This window comes from Elgaria multicarinata, chromosome 13, assembly GCF_023053635.1.
Source record: "Elgaria multicarinata webbii isolate HBS135686 ecotype San Diego chromosome 13, rElgMul1.1.pri, whole genome shotgun sequence".
NCBI lineage: Eukaryota > Metazoa > Chordata > Lepidosauria > Squamata > Anguidae > Elgaria > Elgaria multicarinata.
Window position 1 is genome coordinate 23,186,757 of NC_086183.1, and position 21,255 is coordinate 23,208,011.

Consider the following 21,255-nt stretch of genomic DNA (forward strand, 5'->3'; position numbering starts at 1 on the left):
TCAGTCCCATGGGAAAGTCACACTCACTCGCCGCATCTTCTCCTGATAAACGCGGTCAAAGCGTTCATTCTGTGCCACTGTCAGGTGGTTCTTCCAGTCCCCGACGATCCCTAGAAGACCACAAGAGCAAGCAGTAAATGCAAAGAAGTTGAACCGGCAAACAGAAATGAGTGACCCTTTAAAGGCTGACCCTACCTTTAGGCAGAGTGAGGAAGGATATGGATGATGGTCGGCAGCAGGGGCAGCCCTCCAACCTGGCTGATCCACCACCTACTATTATGATGTCCTTCTGAGCCACCCCCCCATCAGTGCTTGTCCTCTGTGTATTCTTTAATGGCTTGTGCCAGCTTGCTGTCAGATCATAGCTTTCTCCCAAATGCACTCACAGAGCACCATTTGGGAAAGCTTGCTTGAGTAAGCAGGCAGTTTCACAAACTACTCAGGCAACACGTGTTGATGCCGCTGATTCTGCACCTGGCAAAGCTGCTGGCAAAATGATGGAGGAGAGAGCTCAGTGTATCATGTGGAATGTCTTGCTGGCTTGCTGCTCTCAAGCGTGGTGGAGGAGGCTGTCTGGTTGCCAGCATTCAAGTCCGATTCAACTGCCAGTCTAGGCAGCTTCTTTCCATGGAATGCAGAGAGTGGACACTCCCCTGTGCAGGCTGAGAAAATGCCATGGGAAGGCCCCGATTGCTCTCTCATATTGCCGCTTCCAAGAGGCCTCTGCAGAAATTCTACAAATACGATATATCTTACATTTTGCAGGCTCCTTTCAGCACAGGTCTACCTAAGACTGCACTATGATCAACAACTGACCCCGCTCTGATTTCCACCTACAAGGGAGGTTCAGAAGGTGGCAACAAGGAGAGGGCCTTCTCAGAGGTGGCTGCCCTGACTATGGAATGAGCTCCGCATTGACACCCAACTGGGGCTGACACTGTCATCATCTGGGTGCTGGGTAACGACCATCCTCTTCCCAGGCATTTAACAGAAGACATAGATGAGGCATCTATGTCTGTTATTCTAAAAAAAATTGGGAAATGAAATCATCATCAACAACAACAACAATCTCAACAACAACAAGGTTGCCAAGTGCCTCCATTTCAAAACCTCTCAAAGGAAACAAAACGTTTTCCACCTGGGTTTTTCAGAAAGGGCCACCTGTCAGTGGAGAAGAATCTTATCAGTTCAGAACATATCTGATTGGGATGCAGGGGTGCCCATCTCACACAAATGACCCTCCCACCACAGGCACATGAAAAGGCAACCCTTCGCCATTAATTCTAGTTGAGCGGGAAACGTATGAGGAAGCTCAAGGCAGTGTGGCATCTTTCCCTGCCTCCCATCTGCCACTTGACCTCCAGCAAATGCACATGTGGCAACACTAGATACCCAGGACGCTCTGCTTTTACCTTTCCTCAAGAACTTCCCTTTCTTGTGATCTAAAATGTCATCTGACACTGCGGTGTAGTTGGACTTCGGGTTGTCCTTCATCTTCTGGAAGGAGGCATTTTCCACCACAGAATCAATTTGCTGGCTGTTCAGCTCCTTCCCAAGGAAAAGGCAGATCTTCTCCACACTGCCTCGCAGATCCTGGCGGAGAGACAAGCAGATTGGCTAGGAAACTGTCCGCCTGCTGCAGGGTTGTGGACATCACACACCATCTACATAGCTTTGTAGACATTGCTGAGGTGGAGTCAGTAGTGGTGGTTTATAATTATTTTTATTGATTGATTGATTGATTGATTGATTTACAATATTTATATATGGCTCCCCATTGAAAGTTTCAAAGCGGTGTACAAGATAAAATGAAAATAAAAACTGAATAAAACAGTTAAAACAGATTTTAAAGGAAGCAGAAACAATGACTAATGGCTAGACATTAAGGAAAGGCTTCCTGGAATAATGATGTTTTCAGGAGATGCCGAAAGGAGTACAAAGTTGGCGCCTGCCTGACCTCCAGAGGCAGGGAATTCCACAGAAGGGGAGCCACCACACTGAAGGCTCTTCCCCTGGTGGACTCCAATCAGAGGATGGTACCCGAGACATGGGGTCCTGGAAACCGCAATAAATATTAGAAGTAGGAGGATGAAATGCAGTACTACCAAGGTAGCTTTCTCTGAAATGCTCCATGTTCTATATACAGGGCCATCTAAGCAGGCAAAACTGAGGAGTTTCAATGTGTGGATGAGATGGTGGTGTTGAGAAGAAGGCATCAAATTTATAAGGTGCTGGGAAATGTCTGGGCCTGGGTACAAGAGGGATGGGCTCCATTTGAACCTAAATAAAACCTAATCCCTGGGGCTTAACGTAAAAAGGTGAAACTTTAGCTTTTAACTGGAACCCTGGAAAACAGCTGACAGTGTAAGCAAGGGGAAAGGCTACCAATGGCTACTAGTCGATAGCTATGTACCATCTCCCGTATCAGAGGTAGGATGCCTATGTACACTAGTTGCTGGGGAACAGGGGCAGGAGGGTGCTGCTCCAGTCATGTCCTGCCTGTGGCTTTCCCATGAGCAGCTGGGTGGCCACTGTGTGAACAGAATGCTGGACCAGATGGATTCTTCTCCAGATCCAGCACAGCTCTTCTTCCGTTCCTAGAGACTCTCTGCACTCAACAGCATGCCATTTTAAAAAACTTTCACTTGGAGAAGTAAAGAAACAACGTAAGCCAGGATGGGTGTGTATACAGCCAAAGGTCAAACCATACCTGCTGCAGCTCTTCATAACTGTTAAAGAAGACATTGGGTCTCCCCTTCACCTCCAGCCAACTTTTCACATGGTCAAACCAGGAACCATACATCACTGGAAGAGCAAAGCAGAGCCAAAAGTGGCATGTCAACAGTCCGAGGGCCGGGGGGTGGAGGAGGGTTACACTTCCTGCCTTCAGAGGTGGATATGCATTATCATCACACAGCACTGGAACTGAGGCCTCGCCATCTCCACCCTCCACCAGTTTAATTATGTGAACTGCCCAGAGAGCTTCAGCTATGGGCGGTATACAAATGCAAATCAGCAGCAGCAGCAGGAGCAGCAGCAGCATGGCACATTTCCCCTTCCTTCCCCTTTGCCCTGTTGGGAATTACCGTTCTGTGATAACGTTATGAGGATCGAGTACGAAGAAAGCCTTCGTGGTGTGGTACCTGGAGTGCTGGACCAGCCCAGGGGAGACTGGACTTCCCATCTTCACTCAGTCATGAGAAACACAGAGTGGCTTTGGACTAGTCTGTGGCAGTCAATATTTCTACCTCTAAGCTCACACCACTATTCTGAGGGCTAACATGGGACAACTCTATGTACCCAGGCTTGTGGCCTTGTGGAGGGCAGGATACAAATATACAGTGTTAGATAAATACAATAACAGGTCCAGTTCACCACTTTTGACAAATGCACAAGATTTCCTCAGAGAAGACAAGATAATCAAATGAAAGTCACTGTTGCAGCTACAAATCTCAACTGCTGACTTCTACTACGGTGTAAAGGAGGGCAGGGGAGTTCAGTGGTTATATTGCTCAGTGAGGGGGGATCCCCACGTCGCTCCCAGAGTGCTTCTATGCGGTCCCAGTGCACCCCGAAAACTATAGAGTGACTTCCCTGTAAAAGAAACGACGAAGAGCCGTCCATGCCACCGACGACGACAACGAGAGCTCTTCGCCAGCGAGGAGAGCTCGGCAAAAGAAGGCGGGGTGGAGAGCTTCTTCCACTTTTCACCCCGCCTTCTTTTGCTGAGCTCTCCTCGCCGGCGGAGAGCTCTCCTCAGCGGCGGCGGCGGCGCCATGGACGGCTCTTCGTCATTTCTTTTACAGGGAAGTCACTCTATAGTTTTCGGGGTGCACTGGGACCACATAGAAGCGCTCTGGGAGTGACGTGCGGATCCCCCCCAGTCTCTCATGGGGGAGGAGTGCTACAACCCAAATGGAGGAAGACGGTTTAATGGCCTCTTTGCATACCATTCCCACTCAGGAATTCCTCCAAGAACTCTTCCACAGTTCCAGGGTCCTTGAATATTTTGAAGATTTTGGAGTGGTGGTAAAATGAGACCAGCACATCCTTGGGATTACGCAGAGTATAGATCACCTGGAGGAGAGGCAAAGGTGACATTGTGAGAGGGCGGCATCTCACCCCTGTTACAAAGAAGCTCCAAATGCTCTGCAAATGGAACATGCCGTTTGCATTACGGTTTTAACTGGGATTACCCTAAGGACCTCGATCAAGAATTATTTTCCTGGGAATCATAGCGAAAAAGCTGCCAGGAGTACTTTTAAAGCCTTGGAACACTGGCAGAGGCAATGGAACCATAGAATGTATTTGCTTCCTATAAATGGTTCCTATAAATTCCTTGCTTCCTATGAATGGAAGGTGAGTCAACTCAGAACTCCCCATATCTGTGTTCTAGACGAGCTGGAGGTGAAGGTGGGCTTGATGTGAGAATTGTTCCTGTCTTACCTTAGCCTTGGACTGGAGAAATGACTTGGGGAAAAGCTGGAATGGCATGTGAGAAGCCATGAGTCTGGGTGGAGGAGATGCCAGGGCAATCTTCATACCATGAGTACTTTCTATCCATGGTGACCGGTCCCACACAAACGAGCTGTGAACCCATGATGGGTCCCCATTGTGCCAGATTAAGCCCAAAATCTCCTGCATCCAATTGGTACCTGGAAGGGAGTCCAATAATCATACGGTTGCCTCTTCTTCCCCTACACCCTTTTTACTTACCCACTTTCACCTTCCGTTCCACCGACCACACATAATTCCCTGTCTATGCAAAATCATAAGAACTGGAATGAATTTCTGTAGACCTAGGAGCTACTTAAAACTCTACAAAGCCAGGATTCCCTAAATTCATCACCAAGTCGACATAGTCATGTCTAACTTGAGCATACACCTTTCTGACTGGCGGCAAGGAAAGATGTTAGCAAGGAGAATAAAGAACTGAAGAGATGCTCATCTTTGTCTGTAATGCAATCAGCATTCAGAGATGTCAACAGGGGTGTTATGTCAGGATAGACATCTTCTTTTCAAAGATGGATGACTTTTGTTCAACATTTCTCAGGATCCTCCTGCTTCCTTAAAAAAGGTACAGCATTTGAAGGTCCTCCTCTGGGTGCCTACTCTGAAGGAAGCTCGGAGGATGGCAATGAGAGGGCCTTTTCTGTGATGGTCCCCCAATTGTGGAACAATCTCCCTGAAGAGGCCTGCCTGGCGACGACGTTGTTAACTTTTCAGCGCCAGGTCAAGACTTTTCTCTTCTCCCAGGCATTTAGCAATATGTAATTAGCTTGTGTTTGTTTTTGTACGTTTATGTGATTTTAATTTGTATGTTTTTGTGATTTTAAATTGTTGAATATGGTTTTTTAGTGTGTTGTCCTATGTAATCCACCCAGACAGCTTTGACTCTGGGGTGGTATATGAATGTAAATAATAATAATAATAATAATAATAATAATAATAATAATAATAATAATAATAACAATAATAATAATAATATTCATTCTAAGGACTGAGTAGTGCTGTTTCCTCCAGTGATTTTGTTGATGCAATTATTTTGATGCAACATTCAGTATTTGAGACATTATGCCTTTGAATACCTGTTCCAATGGAATGCAAGCAAGAGAGTGATGTCTTCCGGTGGTTTACTCAAAGGAATCTGGTTGGTTTCTATGGGGGGGGGGGAAATGCTGGTCTGCGTAAACTTTTGGCCTGATCCACCAGGACTCTTCTTATGTCTTCTGCTGCCACCTATCGTAAGGTCATGGTACAAGCAAATATAGGGCAGTACCCAATGGCAGTCCTACGTAAACTAGGCCCATTTACTATGAAGTATCTGCTCTGTGAAGGGGTACCACAGGATACTGCCCACACAGAGCGTCTCTAGACACTGGGCCTCTTACTGACCATTTGTGAACAAATGCCCTTATTTCACTCTTGGTTTTGTTAACATTAAGTTCTTACTTTGTTTTGTCCACAGAACTTTGTACGATAGGAAGAAAGCCTGAAGGGTGTAGAGAAATTTCGTTCTGGCAGGGAGTGGGTTGACATACATTAGCTATAGAGGCAAATCCAGATCTAGGGAAAAACTAGAGATGACTATGGTGCATTGGTGGTCATAAGAACAGAATAGTCTTAGTGGATCGGAGCAAAGACCTAACTAGTGTAGCATTTTGTTCCTACAGTGTTCAACCAGTAGGGTGACCATAATTTGGAAACCAAAAAGGAGGATAACATGGCCACGCCCAACATGTCCAGCCCACAACGGGTCGTGCCCACCCAAATATGGCCTTGGTCACATGTCTGATTTCACAGCACATAATTAAGACATACCTGTTCTATATAACATCTTAATGTTAAAATCACTGGAATACAGAACAGGTGAGACATTGAATGTATCTGAAAATAATTCCACTCATTCCTACTTTTCTAGCTTTTGCTATACTTTGAAGCTTTTGCTGTTCTCTGTGTGATACATTCTCCCCTTCTCTCAAATATCTTTTCTGACAGTTGCTCCAGTGGGAAGTCCACATTGCCCTGCTCGTGCCCTCCGCTCCATTAACACCATGTCTCTTACCTGCCCAAGAGTTTCCACATCTCTCGCTCGCTGCCCCCTATGCCTGGAATTCTCTTCCAGTGCATTTGCGGACCACAATGTCAATTTCTGTTTTTAAATCTCGCTTGGAAACATTTCTTTTCTCGAAAGCTTTTTAACTGTAGCGTCGTCATACTAGTCTATATTTCGTTTTAATGTCCCTACCCCTATTGGTTTTTCCCCTCCCTCCCCTGTCTGTTACGTAAATTTTAAATTGTAAGCCATAAAGCAGATTGTCTTGTTTTGTTTTATTCTGTACAGCGCCATGAAAATTGATGGCGCTTTATAAAATAATAATAATAATAATAATAATAATAATAATAATAATAATAATTGATAACATCCTCCTGTGTATTTTGCCTAGCAAGTGTTATTCAGAAGCATACTGATACTGTGGGTATAGCAATCATCATGACTAGTAGCCTTACTGCCCATGAATAGAACATAGAAAGAGCCATGCTGGAACAGACCAAGGTTTCATCTAGTCCAGCATTCTGTTTACACAGTGGTCAACCAGTAACCTTCTAGCAGGACATGGATGCAACAGCACCTTCTTGACCATGTCCTCCAGAAACTGGTATATATAAGCTTACAGCCTCTGATACTGGGATATAAGGAATGAAAGTTGTAAATCATGAAGTGGGTTGGAAGAGGTAAAATATATTGTTGTTCAATGTTTATTGCATGCTTCACTTTTGACATAAGTGTAATAACACACATTATCATGCAAGCCTGGGCCCATGTAAGACTACTAGTCCAGGAACATAACAGCACCACTGACCTGATTTAGGATAAGTAACATTCAGTACATCGTCGTCCAACAGTTGGAATTCATTTTCCACAAAGTTGAGTGTTTCCACATCATACTCTTTATTGGGGAAAAGGATTCCCTTGTGGGTGAAATACAGTGCAGATGACATTGGGGGAAAAACCTTATCTGGAAGAGAAATAGAGAGACATGCAGCAATCTTGTCACCAGACACCTCTGGTGTCCTTCCAGAGGCGTCTGGTGCCAAGAGGTCTCAGGCAGGTGGTGGCAGGGGGGATGAGGGAGGTAAGCCTTTGTAAACACACACACACACACACACCAGTTACTCAGCTAGCTAGTGGATTTTCATTCTTTTCTTTTCTTTTCTTTTCTTTTGAGCAAATGAAAACTGCCATTTAAATTGCCGTTCAAGCACAAATCAATTTCTCTAAATTGAAACTACAGTGTATATAATAAAAATAAAAGAATCCATTAAAATAAAAGAGAGTAGTAGTACAGTACTTTCAATGCCCCCAACGGCTTGCGGCCAGGTTACCTCAAGGAATGCCTCCTCCCATATGTACCTGCCCAGACCCTAAGACAATCCTCAGGGGTCCTTCTGCATGAGCCCTTGGCATTTACAGGACAATTCCACAAAGCCTAAAATGCAGAATGCAGTTCTGTGAATTGATGGTCTCCCTAAATTCAGGAAGTGGAGAACTCACCTCTCGCGGTTCCAGACAAGCTGGATTTTAAAAGAGGACAAACCTCATTCCCCACACCAACACGTAATCCCCCTCCTCAATAGCCCCAAATGATTCCTCACTCACCAATGAATTCAGCTTGCTTTTTACGGTCTCTCCCATCCACTACTTTTGGACTTTGCTGGCACAGGAAAGGGAACACAGGAACTCCGGCATCAGTACTTAGAGTTCCAAAGTTCTTCTGGCATCATTAGATATGATAAAAACACTCCAGAGTCAGGAGAAATAAATGGGCTGGCAGTGTCCTCTCTTTAGAGCTGATTAAATGAATTTTGCAGTCCCATCTCAGCAATGCATATATTTAAAGAGCACATCAGTTATATGGAGGCATTTGCCTATGACACGAGTGGGGTGAAAGTGGGTTGTGTGAGAGCAGCCCTGAATCATAGGCCATGCCAAATTCAGCTCCTGCCATCTAGGTCCTCGGCAGGCCAACAGTGCTTCTAAGGCCCTTTCTCCAATCTTCACACCGAACACATAAAGTTCGAGGAAGTAGCCAAGTAGGTGGAGTGTGCATGCAGACACACATGCCCCATCCCCACTTCAGCCATACTCATGTGGCTGGGCCATCGCCAGTCTCCAAAGCATCTCACGTTTTCCCATTAATAATTACAAGGCCCTTCTCTCAGTCCCACCAGCACCAGAGGAACGCCCGGTGGGGATGCAGGAGAGGGCCTTCTCGGTGTCTGCTCCAGGGCTCTGGAACTCCCTTCCCAGGGAAGCTAGACTGGATCCCTCCTGCTATGCTTCTAGGCACAGGCATTAGGACCCAAGCAGGGATTGGGACCTACCTTCCATTTTTCTACAAAAAGAATGGTGCCTAATCTGTTCAGCATTGGGGCAGCAGAAGCAAACTCCGTTTTATTCCTGCTGAGTGCATTTAAAATACAAAACTTCACATGCTTTGGAGTATTTTCTTCTTCTTTTCAATCAGGATTGGCAATTGGGAGTTTTATTTTGGTTCTTGTTCCTTTTTTTTTCTTTGCTTTATCAGTCATGCGGAAGCGTTTCTAAAATATAGAATAGCAGGGCGACGGCGAAGAAGCGACATTTTAGTTGCCTGCCTCACGATTGAACTGATACAACATGGCCATATTTGTACTCTCTGCTGTATTTTGTGGGTATGAAATTTGTGAAACGCCCAGAGAGCTTCAGCCATTGGAAAGTATATAAATGTAATAAATAAATAAATAGGCTCCTTCATAAGACCATTAAGTCCAGAGTCACAAATTATATGACATGAACCTATGCTCTGCCACAAATGAAAGCATTTTCTCATACTCTTGTTCTGAATGGTTGTTATCCACAAATTCTTGAGTCGTGACATTGAAGAAGACCATGGGTCCTGACTAACTGATTCCAACGCCTCTAGTGAAATCAGAGTCTCAGCCCAACTCCATGTAAAGAAAGGTGACGATTAAAAACAAGATTAAGAAATGGAAGATCCTGCCTAAAGGTAGCTATCATGTGGGAAATATTGCCTGTGTAATGCAGTTCACAAATTACAAGGAAATCTAGTTGGAATGTATCGTACTTTACTCTCTGTGAATCTCTGGAAAGTGAGGAGTAGTGAGGTTAGGGAACCAAGCAAAAATTATGAGAAAGGGGGGTTAGTTTTTCAAAAGAAATATATTTTCAGTCTGTGACATCACCCAGACAGCTGGGGAGCAAGCTTCATGTGAGCCTAGAATTGAACATAACATATCCATGTAGCTTTGGACCTGTTTGCACTTCTCCCCTGTTTGGACTGTGAAATTCCTGCTCAGCTTCCTTCACACCTGGAGAAATAACAATACTCTGGTAATACAGCCCAATGATTTATAAGAAGGAACCTGAGCCATATGAGGCACAGACAGGAAGAAAACAGAACAGCAGAAGAAGCAGTCTGGCCTTCTTCATTCCCATGGGAAGGTCACACTCACTCCCTTCATCTTCTCCTGATAAACGCGGTCAAAGCGTTCACTCTGTGCCACTGTCAGGAGGTTCTTCCAGTCCCCGACGATCCCTGGAACACCACAAGAGGGAGCAGTAAACGCAAAGTAGTTGAGCTAGCACACAGAAATGAGTGTCCCTTTAAAGGCTGGCCCTTCCTTTAGGCAGAGTGAGGAAGCTGCCTACTGTGACGTCATTCTGAGCCAGACCCGTTACAGTGCTGGGGCCCTGGACCAACTGGCTGTTGCATTATAGCTGTCTCCCAACTGCACTCACGCAGCACCCTTTGGGAAAGCTTGATTGAGTCAGCAGGCAGATTCACAGACTACTCAGGCAACATGTGTCGGTACCACTTCTGCTGCATTCCAGCAATTCCTTGAGTGAGCACCAAGCAGGCACTAGATGAAGCAGCTGGCAAAGTGTTGGTGGAGAGAACTGGGTGAATCATGTGGAATGCATGTGGGTTCTCACGTGGAAAGGCTTGTATATCAATAAACCTAAATAAATAACCCAGCCTTGAATCTCTTCAGCTGGCCTGCTGCTCCCAAGCACGGTGGAAGAGGCTGTCCTTCCCTGCCTCCCATCTCTCTTGGTCAGTGGCTGCCACCCAGGATACCTGAGAGAGCGCCTTCTCCCTTAGCAACCTGCCCGGTCACTGAGGTCATCCGAGGGCCTGCTCCTGGTGGTTCCACATAGATCCATCCTCCGATTGGAATCCACCAGGGGAAGAGCCTTCAGCGTGGTGGCCCCCCTCCTGTGGAATTCCCTGCCTCTGGAGGTCAGGCAGGCGCCAACCTTGCACTCCTTTCGGCGCCTCCTTAAAAACGTCTTTATTCCAAGAAGCCTTTCTTTAACATGCAGCCTTGGATTTCTGTTTTTGCTTCTTTTAAATTTTGTTTTAATTTTGTTTTAAATTTTTGTTTTATTCTGTTTTTATTTTCATTTTACCTTGTACACCTGTCGTGGAATTGTAGCTGGTTCTTTTACTATGCCCATGGGTATAAGAAAATGGCCTGTCATCCTTAGCTATAGTTCATAAAGTTCATGGCTTCCTGTTCTTTTAAAACTTATTTTTAATGCTGCAATTGCTTTTGCTTTTAGAGTTAAGTTGATGCTGAAACTACGTGACAACATAGGCGTTGTCCACCCCGGCAGTCAGAGGGTGGAAGATGTCTGCAACGAAAGATAACCAAGAAAATAACAGATAGAGATGTTTTGCTGTTTTTCTGTAACTGTGGTATCTTCTAGTCAGAGAAGCACTCATACTCTGTACATGCCTAAATGCTTGGCTTCTTATTGGTTCTTGCATTTTCAGAACTGTATTATGATTGGTGGGAAAGTTCTGCCATAGTATCTCAGGGGAACTGACTCTATAAATATGTTGACATTTCCTAAAATTATTGGGCGCTCCGAAATTTTTCAATGGGGAGCGGTATATAAATATTCTAAATAAATAATAATAATAAATAATAAACAACAGCAAATGCACATGTGACAACACTAAATACCCAGGAAGGTCTGCTTTTACCTTTCCTCAATAACTTCCCTTTCTTGTGGTCTAAAAAGTCATCTGGCAGTGTGGTGAAGTTGGACTTCGGGTTGTCCTTCATCTTCTGGAAGGAGGCATTTTCCACCACAGAATCAATTTGCTGGCTATTCAGCTCCTTTCCAAGGAAATGGCAGATCTTCTCCACACTGCCTCGCAGGTCCTGGCAGAGAAATAAACAGACGGCATGGGAAACTGCCTGCCTAGTGTGGAGGTTCAGCTTGTGGACATCACACACCAACTCAACAGATTTGTAGATCGTGCTGGGGTGGAGTCAGTAGTTCTGGTTTATAATGGTCCCCATGACAGGCAGGTCCTGGAAACCACAATAAATGTGCGAAATCCCGTACTACCAAGGTGGCTTTCTCTTAAATGCTCCCTGTTCCATGCACAGGGCCATCTAAGCAGGCAAAACTGAGAAGTTTCAATGTGTGGGTAAGATGGTGGTGTAGAGAAGAAGGCTTCAAATTTCTAGGGTGCTGGAAATGTTTTGGGACAAGCTGGGCCTGTACAAAAGGGATGGGCTCTAGTTGAACCAGAATACAACCCGACTGCTGATGCTTAACATTAAAAAGGTGGCACAGCAGCTTTTAGTTGGAACCCTGGAGGACAGCAAGGGGAAAGTGATGCACATTATGAGGCAAAAAAATCCAACTTCACATATACGCTAATGGGATCTGAGCTAGTGTTGACTGAGCAAGAAGGAGTTCTTAATTACGATGAACAGGTCGATGAAAATGTTGACCAAGTGTGCTGGTCAGCATTTCATGTTTGACATAATTACAAAGCCAATGAAAAAGAAAACCTGCCAAGATTACACTTAAATACATCTATGGTGAGACCACACTTGGAATACTGTGCACAGTTCCAGTGACCAGACCTTAGAAATGATTTTGTAGAGCTGGAAAAAGTTCAGAAAAGAGAACTAAAAAGATCAAGTGATTGGAGCAACCCTCCTACGAGGAAAGCTTGCAACATCTGGGACTGCTTAGCTTAGAGAAAACATGATTGAGGAGAGACGTGATAGATGTACATGCGGTGGGGATAAGTGGATAAGGAGACATTTCTCTTTCACAATACTAGAACACAATGGAGTCATCCCATGAAGCTGATAGGTGGGAGAATCAGGACAAAGAAAAGAAAAGACCTCTTCATACAGTACATAGTTAAACTATGGAATTCACTAACATAGGATATAGTGATGACCACCAATTCAGATAGTTTTAAAAAGGGAGTGGATAGATTCATGGAGGAGAAGGCTACCAATGGCCCCTTGTCCTGATAGCTATATACTATCTCCAGTATCAGAGATAGCATGACTATGTGCACCAGTTGCTGGGGACCAGGGGCAGGAGGGTGCTGTTCCAGTCATTTCCTGCCTGTGGCTTTCCCATGGGCAACTGGTTGGCCACTGTATGAACAGAATGCTGGACCAAATGGATACTTGATCAAATCCAGCACAGCTCTTCTTATGTTCATAGAGGCTCATTGCACTTAACAGCTTTCCATTGTTAAAAACCTTCACTTGGAGAAGTGAAGAAACAACGTAAGCCAGGATGGGTGTGTATACAGCCGACGGTCAAACCATACCTGCTGCAGGTCTTCATAACTGTTGAAGAAGACATTGGGTCTCCCCTTCACCTCCAACCAACTTTTTACATGGTCAAACCAGGAACCATACACCACTGGAAGAGCAAAGCAGAGCCAAAAGTGGCTTGTCAACAGTCCAGGGGGACAGGGACAGGAGGGATACACTTCCTGCCTTCAGACACAGATACGCATTATCGTCTCACAACTGAAACTGAGGCCTCGTCATTTCCACCCTCCATATGTTCAGGTGATTCACATCTACCTGTGAATGGCATATATATTCAAGGAAAGCAGTTAATGAGCATGGCACATTTCCCCTTCCTTCCCTTTTGCCCTGTTGGAATTAATAGTTCTGTGATAAGGTTATGAGGATGGGTAAGAAGAAAGCCTTCATGGTGTGGGGCATAGCATGTTGGACCAGCCCATCTTCACTCAGTTATGAGATACACAGAGTGGCTTTGGACTAGTCTGTGGCAGCCAGTATTTCTACCACTAAGCTTACACCATGATTATGAGGGGTAACATGGCACAACTCCGCCAGTCTTGTACCCAGTCTTGTGGCCTTGTGGAGAGCAGGATACAAAAATACAGTGTTAGATAAATACAATAACAGGTCCAGTTCAGCACTTTGACAAATGCACAAAATTTCTTCAGAGAAGTCAGGATAAACAAATGAAAGACACTTGTAGTTACAAGTCTCAACTGCTGGCTTCTACTACTGGGTAAAGGAGGACAGGATTATTATTATTATTATTTATTTATATAGCACCATCAATGTACATGGTGCTGTACAGAGTAAAACAGTAAATAGCAAGACCCTGCCGCATAGGCTTACAATCTAGTTCAGTGGTTATATTGCTCAGTGTGTCTTTTGGGGGGGAGGTGTGCTACAAGCCAAATGGAGGAAGACATTTGTTTGTCCTCTTTCCATACCATTCCCACTCAGGAATTCCTCCAGGAACTCTTCCACAGTTCCAGGGTCCTTGAATATTTTGCAGCATTTGGAATAGTGGTAAAATGAGACCAGCACATCCTTGGGATTACGCAGAGTATAGACCACCTGTAGGAGAGGCAAGGGTGACATTGTGAGAGGGCCACATCTCACCCTTCTCAGGAGGTGAAGGTGGGCTTGATATGAGAATTGTTGCTGCCTTACCTTAGCCTTGGACTGGAGAAATGACTTGGGGAAAAGCTGAAATGGCAAGTGAGAAGCCATGAGTCTGGGTGGAGGAGATGCCAAGGCAATCTTCATACCATCACTAGCCTCAATCCATGGTGACCGTTCCCACACAACTGAGCTGCGAACCCATGATGGGTCTCCATTGTGCCAGATCAAGCCCAAGATCTCCCCCATCCAATTGGTACCTGGAAGGGAGTCCAATAATCATACGGTTGCCTCTTCTTCCCATCCACTCTTGGTACTGCAATAGAGGGCTCATCTACACCAAGCAGGATATTCCACTGAAAGCGGTATATAAAAGTAAGGAGCCACACTATTGCTTTATAGCAGTATTGAAGTGCACTGCAGGATCTACACTACTGCTTTATAGTGGTACTGAAGTGCGCTGACAACTGTTGGGACCCATGACACATCTTCACCAAGCAGGATATTGCACTATGAAAGCAGATTATTATTATTATTATTAATAATATTATTATTATTATTGGCATGGGGCCACCCATTACGACCAATCAGGGGGCACCATTGGCTCCTTCCTGCCTTCAGAGACGGATATGCATTATCATCATACAGCAGTGGAACTGAGGCCTCCCCATCTCCACCCTCCACCAGTTTTATTATGTGAACTGCCCAGAGAGCTTCAGCTATGAGTCGATATATAAATGCAAATCATCATCATCATCATCATGGCACATTTCCCCTTCCTTCCCTTAAATAAATGCCCTTATTTCACTCTTGGTTTTATTAACATTAAGTTCTTACTTTGTTTTGTCCACAGAACTTTGTACGATAGGAAGAAAGCCTGAAGGGTGTAGAGAAATTTCGTTCAGGCAGGGAGTGGGTTGACATACATTAGCTATAGAGGCAAATCCAGATCTAGGGAAAAACTAGAGATGACTATGGTGCATTGGTGGTCATAAGAACAGAATAGTCTTATTGGATCGGAGCAAAGACCTAACTAGTGTAGCATTTTGTTCCTACAGTGTTCAACCAGTAGGGTGACCATAATTTGGAAACCAAAAAGGAGGATAACATGGCCACGCCCAACATGTCCAGCCCACAACGGGACGTGCCCACCCAAATATGGCCTTGGTCACATGTCTGATTTCACAGCACATAATTAAGACATACCTGTTCTATATAACATCTTAATGTTAAAATCACTGGAATACAGAACAGGTGAGACATTGAATGTATCTGAAAATAATTCCACTCATTCCTACTTTTCTAGCTTTTGCTATACTTTGAAGCTTTTGCTGTTCTCTGTGTGATACATTCTCCCCTTCTCTCAAATATCTTTTCTGACAGTTGCTCCAGTGGGAAGTCCACATTGCCCTGCTCGTGCCCTCCGCTCCATTAACACCATGTCTCTTACCTGCCCAAGAGTTTCCACATCTCTCGCTCGTCTTCGCCCGTTCTCGCTCGCTGCCCCCTATGCCTGGAATTCTCTTCCATTGCATTTGAGGACCACAATGTCAATTTCTGTTTTTAAATCTCGCTTGGAAACATTTCTTTTCTCGAAAGCTTTTTAACTGTAGCGTCGTCATACTAGTCTATATTTCGTTTTAATGTCCCTACCCCTATTGGTTTTTCCCCTCCCTCCCCTGTCTGTTACGTAAATTTTAAATTGTAAGCCATAAAGCAGATTGTCTTGTTTTGTTTTATTCTGTACAGCGCCATGAAAATTGATGGCGCTTTATAAATTAATAATAATAATAATAATAATAATAATAATAATTGATAACATCCTCCTGTGTATTTTGCCTAGCAAGTGTTATTCAGAAGCATACTGATACTGTGGGTATAGCAATCATCATGACTAGTAGCCTTACTGCCCATGAATAGAACATAGGAAGAGCCATGCTGGATCAGACCAAGGTTTCATCTAGTCCAGCATTCTGTTTACACAGTGGTCAACCAGTAACCTTCTAGCAGGACATGGATGCAACAGCACCTTCTTTTCTTTTTTATATAATTTTTTTTATTTTCTACAATACATAAACATACACATTACATCACATAAAAAACACACAACATACTACATAATTCAGTTGAATACAATATCTTATCTTAATAACATAATCAATACACCTACAGTGCACCCCCCACCACGGGATCTCATTCCTGATTCCAGAATCTCATACTTTCTTCTGCTGGTGGATTCCCACTCCCTTTAGAAAATACAAATATTAGGAACTGTTTCCAAATTCCTTCAAAATCATTTGATTTAGCTATACCTGTTGTCCTATTTGTACCTTCAAATCTGTCTCCCAAACCGTTTTACCCGAATTATCCATTGTCCCTTTCTCCACCAATATTCTATATATTTCGCTCATCAACCCTTTTAACACTGTTCTTTTCCCCCTTTCCTTATCTTTCTTATCTATTAATTCTTCAAACTTTGTTAATTCTCTACACTCTCCATTATCTCTTACCCACTTTTTAGTCCATTGTTCTAATTGCCTATAATTTAACCAAGTTAACTTTTTATCCTTCAAGACCTCTTCTATATCCTCTCTTGTACCCATTCCTCTTAACCAATCTCTTAATTTCATTTTATTTTTTTCTATTAAAACTTTGCTTAATCTACTCTTTAATTCCTCCGGGAAATTCTTCAACAATATTACCGGTGACAAGGGAGAGCTGCTCGGAAGCAGCGCCCCTTTATATTTACTCCAAATTTCCCAGTGAGACCTCAAAAGCGGATTATTTATACCTTCCACCCATTTTTTTTTCCTTCCATAAAAAAAAATTTTCTAATTTAGTCTCTATGTTACTCATGTTTTTTTCTTCCATCCAATCTAAGTTCCCTAATCCTAAAATTGCCTCCACTATATAGCTTAATCTATTGGCTACATAATATAATGTAATATTCGGGAGACCCAATCCTCCCTTTTTTTGACTCAAATACCATTTACTTTTATTTACCCTCGCTTTCTTATCACCATTACAAAAGTTATTTATAATCCTTTGCCAACTTTTTAACTCTAGTTCTGAAATTTTTATTGGTAGCATCCTAAACACAAAATTTATCTTTGCTAAAATCTTCATTTTTATTAATGCTATTCTTCCAAACCAGGATAAATTTAACCTTTTATATTTTTCCAATTTTACTAAAATCTCTTTTTTAAAAACATTTAAATTTTCTTTCTCTAAACTCTCTAACTTCTCCGTAATTTTTATTCCCAAATATCTAATCTGAGTCTTAACTCTCATTTCTCTTCCCCTTTCTTCCCAATCTTTCTCTTCTTTTTTAGTATAATTAAACAGCAACAGCACCTTCTTGACCATGTCCTCCAGAAACTGGTATATATAAGCTTACAGCCTCTGATACTGGGATATAAGGAATGAAAGTTGTAAATCATGAAGTGGGTTGGAAGAGGTAAAATATATTGTTGTTCAATGTTTATTGCATGCTTCACATTTGACATAAGTGTAATAACACACATTATCATGCAAGCCTGGGCCCATGTAAGACTACTAGTCCAGGAACATAACAGCACCACTGACCTGATTTAGGATAAGTAACATTCAGTACATCGTCGTCCAACAGTTGGAATTCATTTTCCACAAAGTTGAGTGTTTCCACATCATACCCTTTATTGGGGAAAAGGATTCCCTTGTGGGTGAAATACAGTGCAGATGACATTGGGGGAAAAACCTTATCTGGAAGAGAAATAGAGAGACATGCAGCAATCTTGTCACCAGACACCTCTGGTGTCCTTCCAGAGGCGTCTGGTGCCAAGAGGTCTCAGGCAGGTGGTGGCAGTGGGGATGAGGGAGGTAAGCCTTTGTAAACACACACACACACACACCAGTTACTCAGCTAGCTAGTGGATTTTCATTCTTTTCTTTTCTTTTCTTTTCTTTTGAGCAAATGAAAACTGCCATTTAAATTGCCGTTCAAGCACAAATCAATTTCTCTAAATTGAAACTACAGTGTATATAATAAAAATAAAAGAATCCATTAAAATAAAAGAGAGTAGTAGTACAGTACTTTCAATGCCCCCAACGGCTTGCGGCCAGGTTACCTCAAGGAATGCCTCCTCCCATATGTACCTGCCCAGACCCTAAGACAATCCTCAGGGGTCCTTCTGCATGAGGCCTTGGCATTTACAGGACAATTCCACAAAGTCTAAAATGCAGAATGCAGTTCTGTGAATTGATGATCTCCCTAAATTCAGGAAGTGGAGAACTCACCTCTCGCGGTTCCAGACAAGCTGGACTTTAAAAGAGGACAAACCTCATTCCCCACACCAACACGTAATCCCCCTCCTCAATAGCCCCAAATGATTCCTCACTCACCAATGAATTCAGCTTGCTTTTTACGGTCTCTCCCATCCACTACTTTTGGACTTTGCTGGCACAGGAAAGGGAACACAGGAACTCCGGCATCAGTACTTAGAGTTCCAAAGTTCTTCTGGCATCATTAGATATGATAAAAACACTCCAGAGTCAGGAGAAATAAATGGGCTTGCAGTGTCCTCTCTTTAGAGCTGATTAAATGAATTTTGCAGTCCCATCTTTGCAATGCATATATTTAAAGAACACGTCAGCTATATGGAGGCATTTGCCTATGACACGAGTGGGGTGAAAGTTGTCACGGAGGCCCAAGCTGCCTTTAGAAAGAATCACTCTACCTCTGATCATGGTCTGATTCTTTTTCACTTAGATGAGAAACCTCTTAAATTTCTACGTAGCAAACTGTTTGTCGCCTTCATGGATCTGAAGTCCGCTTTCGACTCCATCCCTAGAACTAAACTATGGGAGAAATTAGATAAAATCCTGGTGGGTAAAAGACTTCTTAATCTTATAATGGTTCTATATAGCGACAGCAGGATGCGAGTTAGATGTGGCACACAGGGACAGCTTTCAAATGAAATTCTTATGTCTAGAGGAGTAAGACAGGGCTGTATCCTAGCACCTACGCTATTTAACCTATACAAAAATGATATTGAGGAGGCCCTGTCTGACCATGAAGGACATTTGCCCAAACTTGACGCAAGGAAAATTCCTATTTTACTTTACGCAGACGATGCTGTTATTCTCTCCCGCTCTAGACCTGGTTTGAAACATCTTTTAATTAAATTCTCCAACTTTTGTTTGACCAACAATCTGAAAATTAATTTTGAGAAATCTAAAGTCATGGTCTTTGAAAATAGATTTTCTCAACCTCGGTGGTCCCTTGATGGACATATCCTGGAACAGGTGAAAAATTTCTCTTACCTGGGGCTGTTATTCCATCATACCCTGTCCTGGAGTGCCCATAGATCGGCCACCCTTAATAAAGCTTCAGTCAGTTCAGCCGCAATAACACGCTTTTTCTTTACTAAAGGGGGGATGTTTATACCGTCTGCTATCAAAGTGTTTAATGCCAAGTCTGCAGCCCAGCTTTTATATGCCTCCAACATCTGGATAGGGGGGTGAACATCTGAGATAGATAGGCTACAGACAAGGTTTTTGAGGACCCTTCTTCAACTTCCAAAATGTGTCCCTAATTCCGTACTTTTGTTGGAAACCAGGGGAAAGCTCTCTTTCGCTTAGGGCTTGGTGGTCTGCCTTAAAATTTTGGATGGAAGTTAGTCTTTTTGGGAGGGGCTCAGGTCTGCTTTCATGTTTGGCTCAGGACAACTATGTGAATAGCTGGTCCAAGCTTCTTGCCAGGAAGGCAGCTTCAATCGGTCTCTCCTCATCCCTCCTCCTTAATCTGGGCTTGAATTTTGCTTTTAAATCTGTCAAACAAAGGTTGTGGGATATAGCCTTCTGTGACTTACGTACTCGCTCTTATGTTTCTTGCTCTCCCAGTGCATTGCATGTTCATTACGTTGGGCCTCTTCAGCTGGCTGACTATCTAAAGAACCTGTCAGTGGCTAAATATTGTATAGTGTCATGCCCTGCATAGAGATGGAGTCTGGAGATGAGGAGGAGGTGGCAGAGGCTGGACCTAGTACCGAGAAGCCCAGCTCAGGTAGTGAGGAGGCTGGACTGGCAGAGACTGTGGCAGAGCCTCAGGGAGAAGAGCCAAGGCCAGCTGGGACCTCTGCTAGCTCTGAGGGCCTGATGCCAGCAAAGACTATGGAGGAGCCGCAGAGGTCTGAGGAGGAGGCGGAGAAGCCTGGTTTCAGCCAGTTGCGGGCGGAGAAGGCAACCAGATGCCGGTCTCGCCGCCTCCACCAGAAACACCAGGCAATTAGGGATCAGCTGAGAGGCCATGACTCAGCACTCTGACTAAGGATAAAAGTGCAGCTGTGAGCCATGCAAAGTTGTCAGAGATTATCTGAGCATTCTGGCGGAAGCCTTTGCTCTTGGATCTTGTGACCTTGTGCCTTAACGCCTGGATTCTGATTCCTGTCTTGATTCCCGGACCCCGTGACCACGTCTGCCGACTCTGGATTCCTGCTTCGACCTTGGACCGGTTTGTGACTATGTCTTGCCTGTTGTTGCCCCTGACTCTGGACTGTGTTACTGGTTTGTCGCTGACTGTTGGCTGTGTTTGAACTTGGACTGCATTATCGAATCTCCTCTTTGCCATGCTCCCTTGACTTTGGACTGGACATTGACTACTCTACAAGCCTGCTCCTTGAACTGTTCCTGTTTCTTGACTTTTGCAGTCAAACCCCCATTTTCCCCTCCTTTCCCTGCACTGTTTAGCTTCTGTAAATAAACACCTTCATTGCCTAGCTACCGGCTGGTCTTATCTTTCTTTGTCAAGCCATTTGGCGGCTTTCCCGGACATATAGTTTTCTCCAAGGCCAGATGCAATTTTATTCTATTGAATTACTTCAGGGCGGATTTGCTGGTGTCCCTCATCAGGAACAACGGTGCCCCTGTAAGAATATGGAAGTGGAGACGATGGAGCCTATCCTTCTGTCCTGTAGCTTTTATAATCAGGCCCGCCATCTTATGATAACC

General features: G+C 43.9%; 2 protein-coding genes across 3 annotated transcripts; both read right to left on the reverse strand.

Annotated features, from left to right (window-relative positions):
- Positions 1-8,278, reverse strand: LOC134408363 (sulfotransferase 2B1-like). Its single transcript, XM_063140622.1, has 7 exons — positions 8,162-8,278; positions 7,365-7,520; positions 4,447-4,655; positions 3,951-4,077; positions 2,711-2,805; positions 1,359-1,593; positions 1-110 (listed from the first exon to the last, which is right to left on the reverse strand). Exons 2-7 carry the CDS (start codon positions 7,501-7,503, stop codon positions 1-3), a joined length of 915 nt encoding a protein of 304 aa, XP_062996692.1. The 5' UTR covers positions 7,504-7,520; positions 8,162-8,278.
- Positions 8,279-9,990: 1,712 nt separating this feature from the next.
- Positions 9,991-18,790, reverse strand: LOC134408019 (sulfotransferase 2B1-like). 2 transcript variants are annotated; one of them, XM_063140080.1, is made up of 7 exons: positions 18,649-18,790; positions 17,854-18,009; positions 14,320-14,528; positions 14,097-14,223; positions 13,164-13,258; positions 11,556-11,736; positions 9,991-10,100 (listed from the first exon to the last, which is right to left on the reverse strand). In XM_063140080.1, the coding sequence occupies exons 2-7, from the start codon at positions 17,990-17,992 to the stop codon at positions 9,991-9,993; spliced, it is 861 nt and encodes a 286-aa protein (XP_062996150.1). In that variant the 5' UTR covers positions 17,993-18,009; positions 18,649-18,790. The 2 variants fall into 2 exon arrangements, with proteins under 2 accessions (XP_062996150.1, XP_062996151.1); XM_063140081.1 differs by lacking the exon at positions 9,991-10,100 and adding an exon at positions 11,050-11,200 and having other exon boundaries at positions 18,649-18,789.
- Positions 18,791-21,255: the final 2,465 nt, after the last annotated feature.

Coding starts and splice junctions, on each gene's coding strand:
- LOC134408363 (XM_063140622.1), bottom strand. CDS start 7,503: ATGTCATCTGCACTGTATTTCACCCACAAGGGAATCCTTTTCCCCAAT. Junction 2,806..3,950: donor GGAATTCCTGAGTGGGAATG/GTATGCAAAGAG, acceptor TTGCTCTTCCAG/TGATGTATGGTTCCTGGTTT. Junction 111..1,358: donor CACATGTGCATTTGCTGGAG/GTCAAGTGGCAG, acceptor GTGGTCTTCTAG/GGATCGTCGGGGACTGGAAG.
- LOC134408019 (XM_063140080.1), bottom strand. CDS start 17,992: ATGTCATCTGCACTGTATTTCACCCACAAGGGAATCCTTTTCCCCAAT. Junction 14,529..17,853: donor TGTTACTTATCCTAAATCAG/GTCAGTGGTGCT, acceptor ACTCCCTTCCAG/GTACCAATTGGATGGGGGAG. Junction 10,101..11,555: donor AGGGAAGTTATTGAGGAAAG/GTAAAAGCAGAC, acceptor GTGGTGTTCCAG/GGATCGTCGGGGACTGGAAG.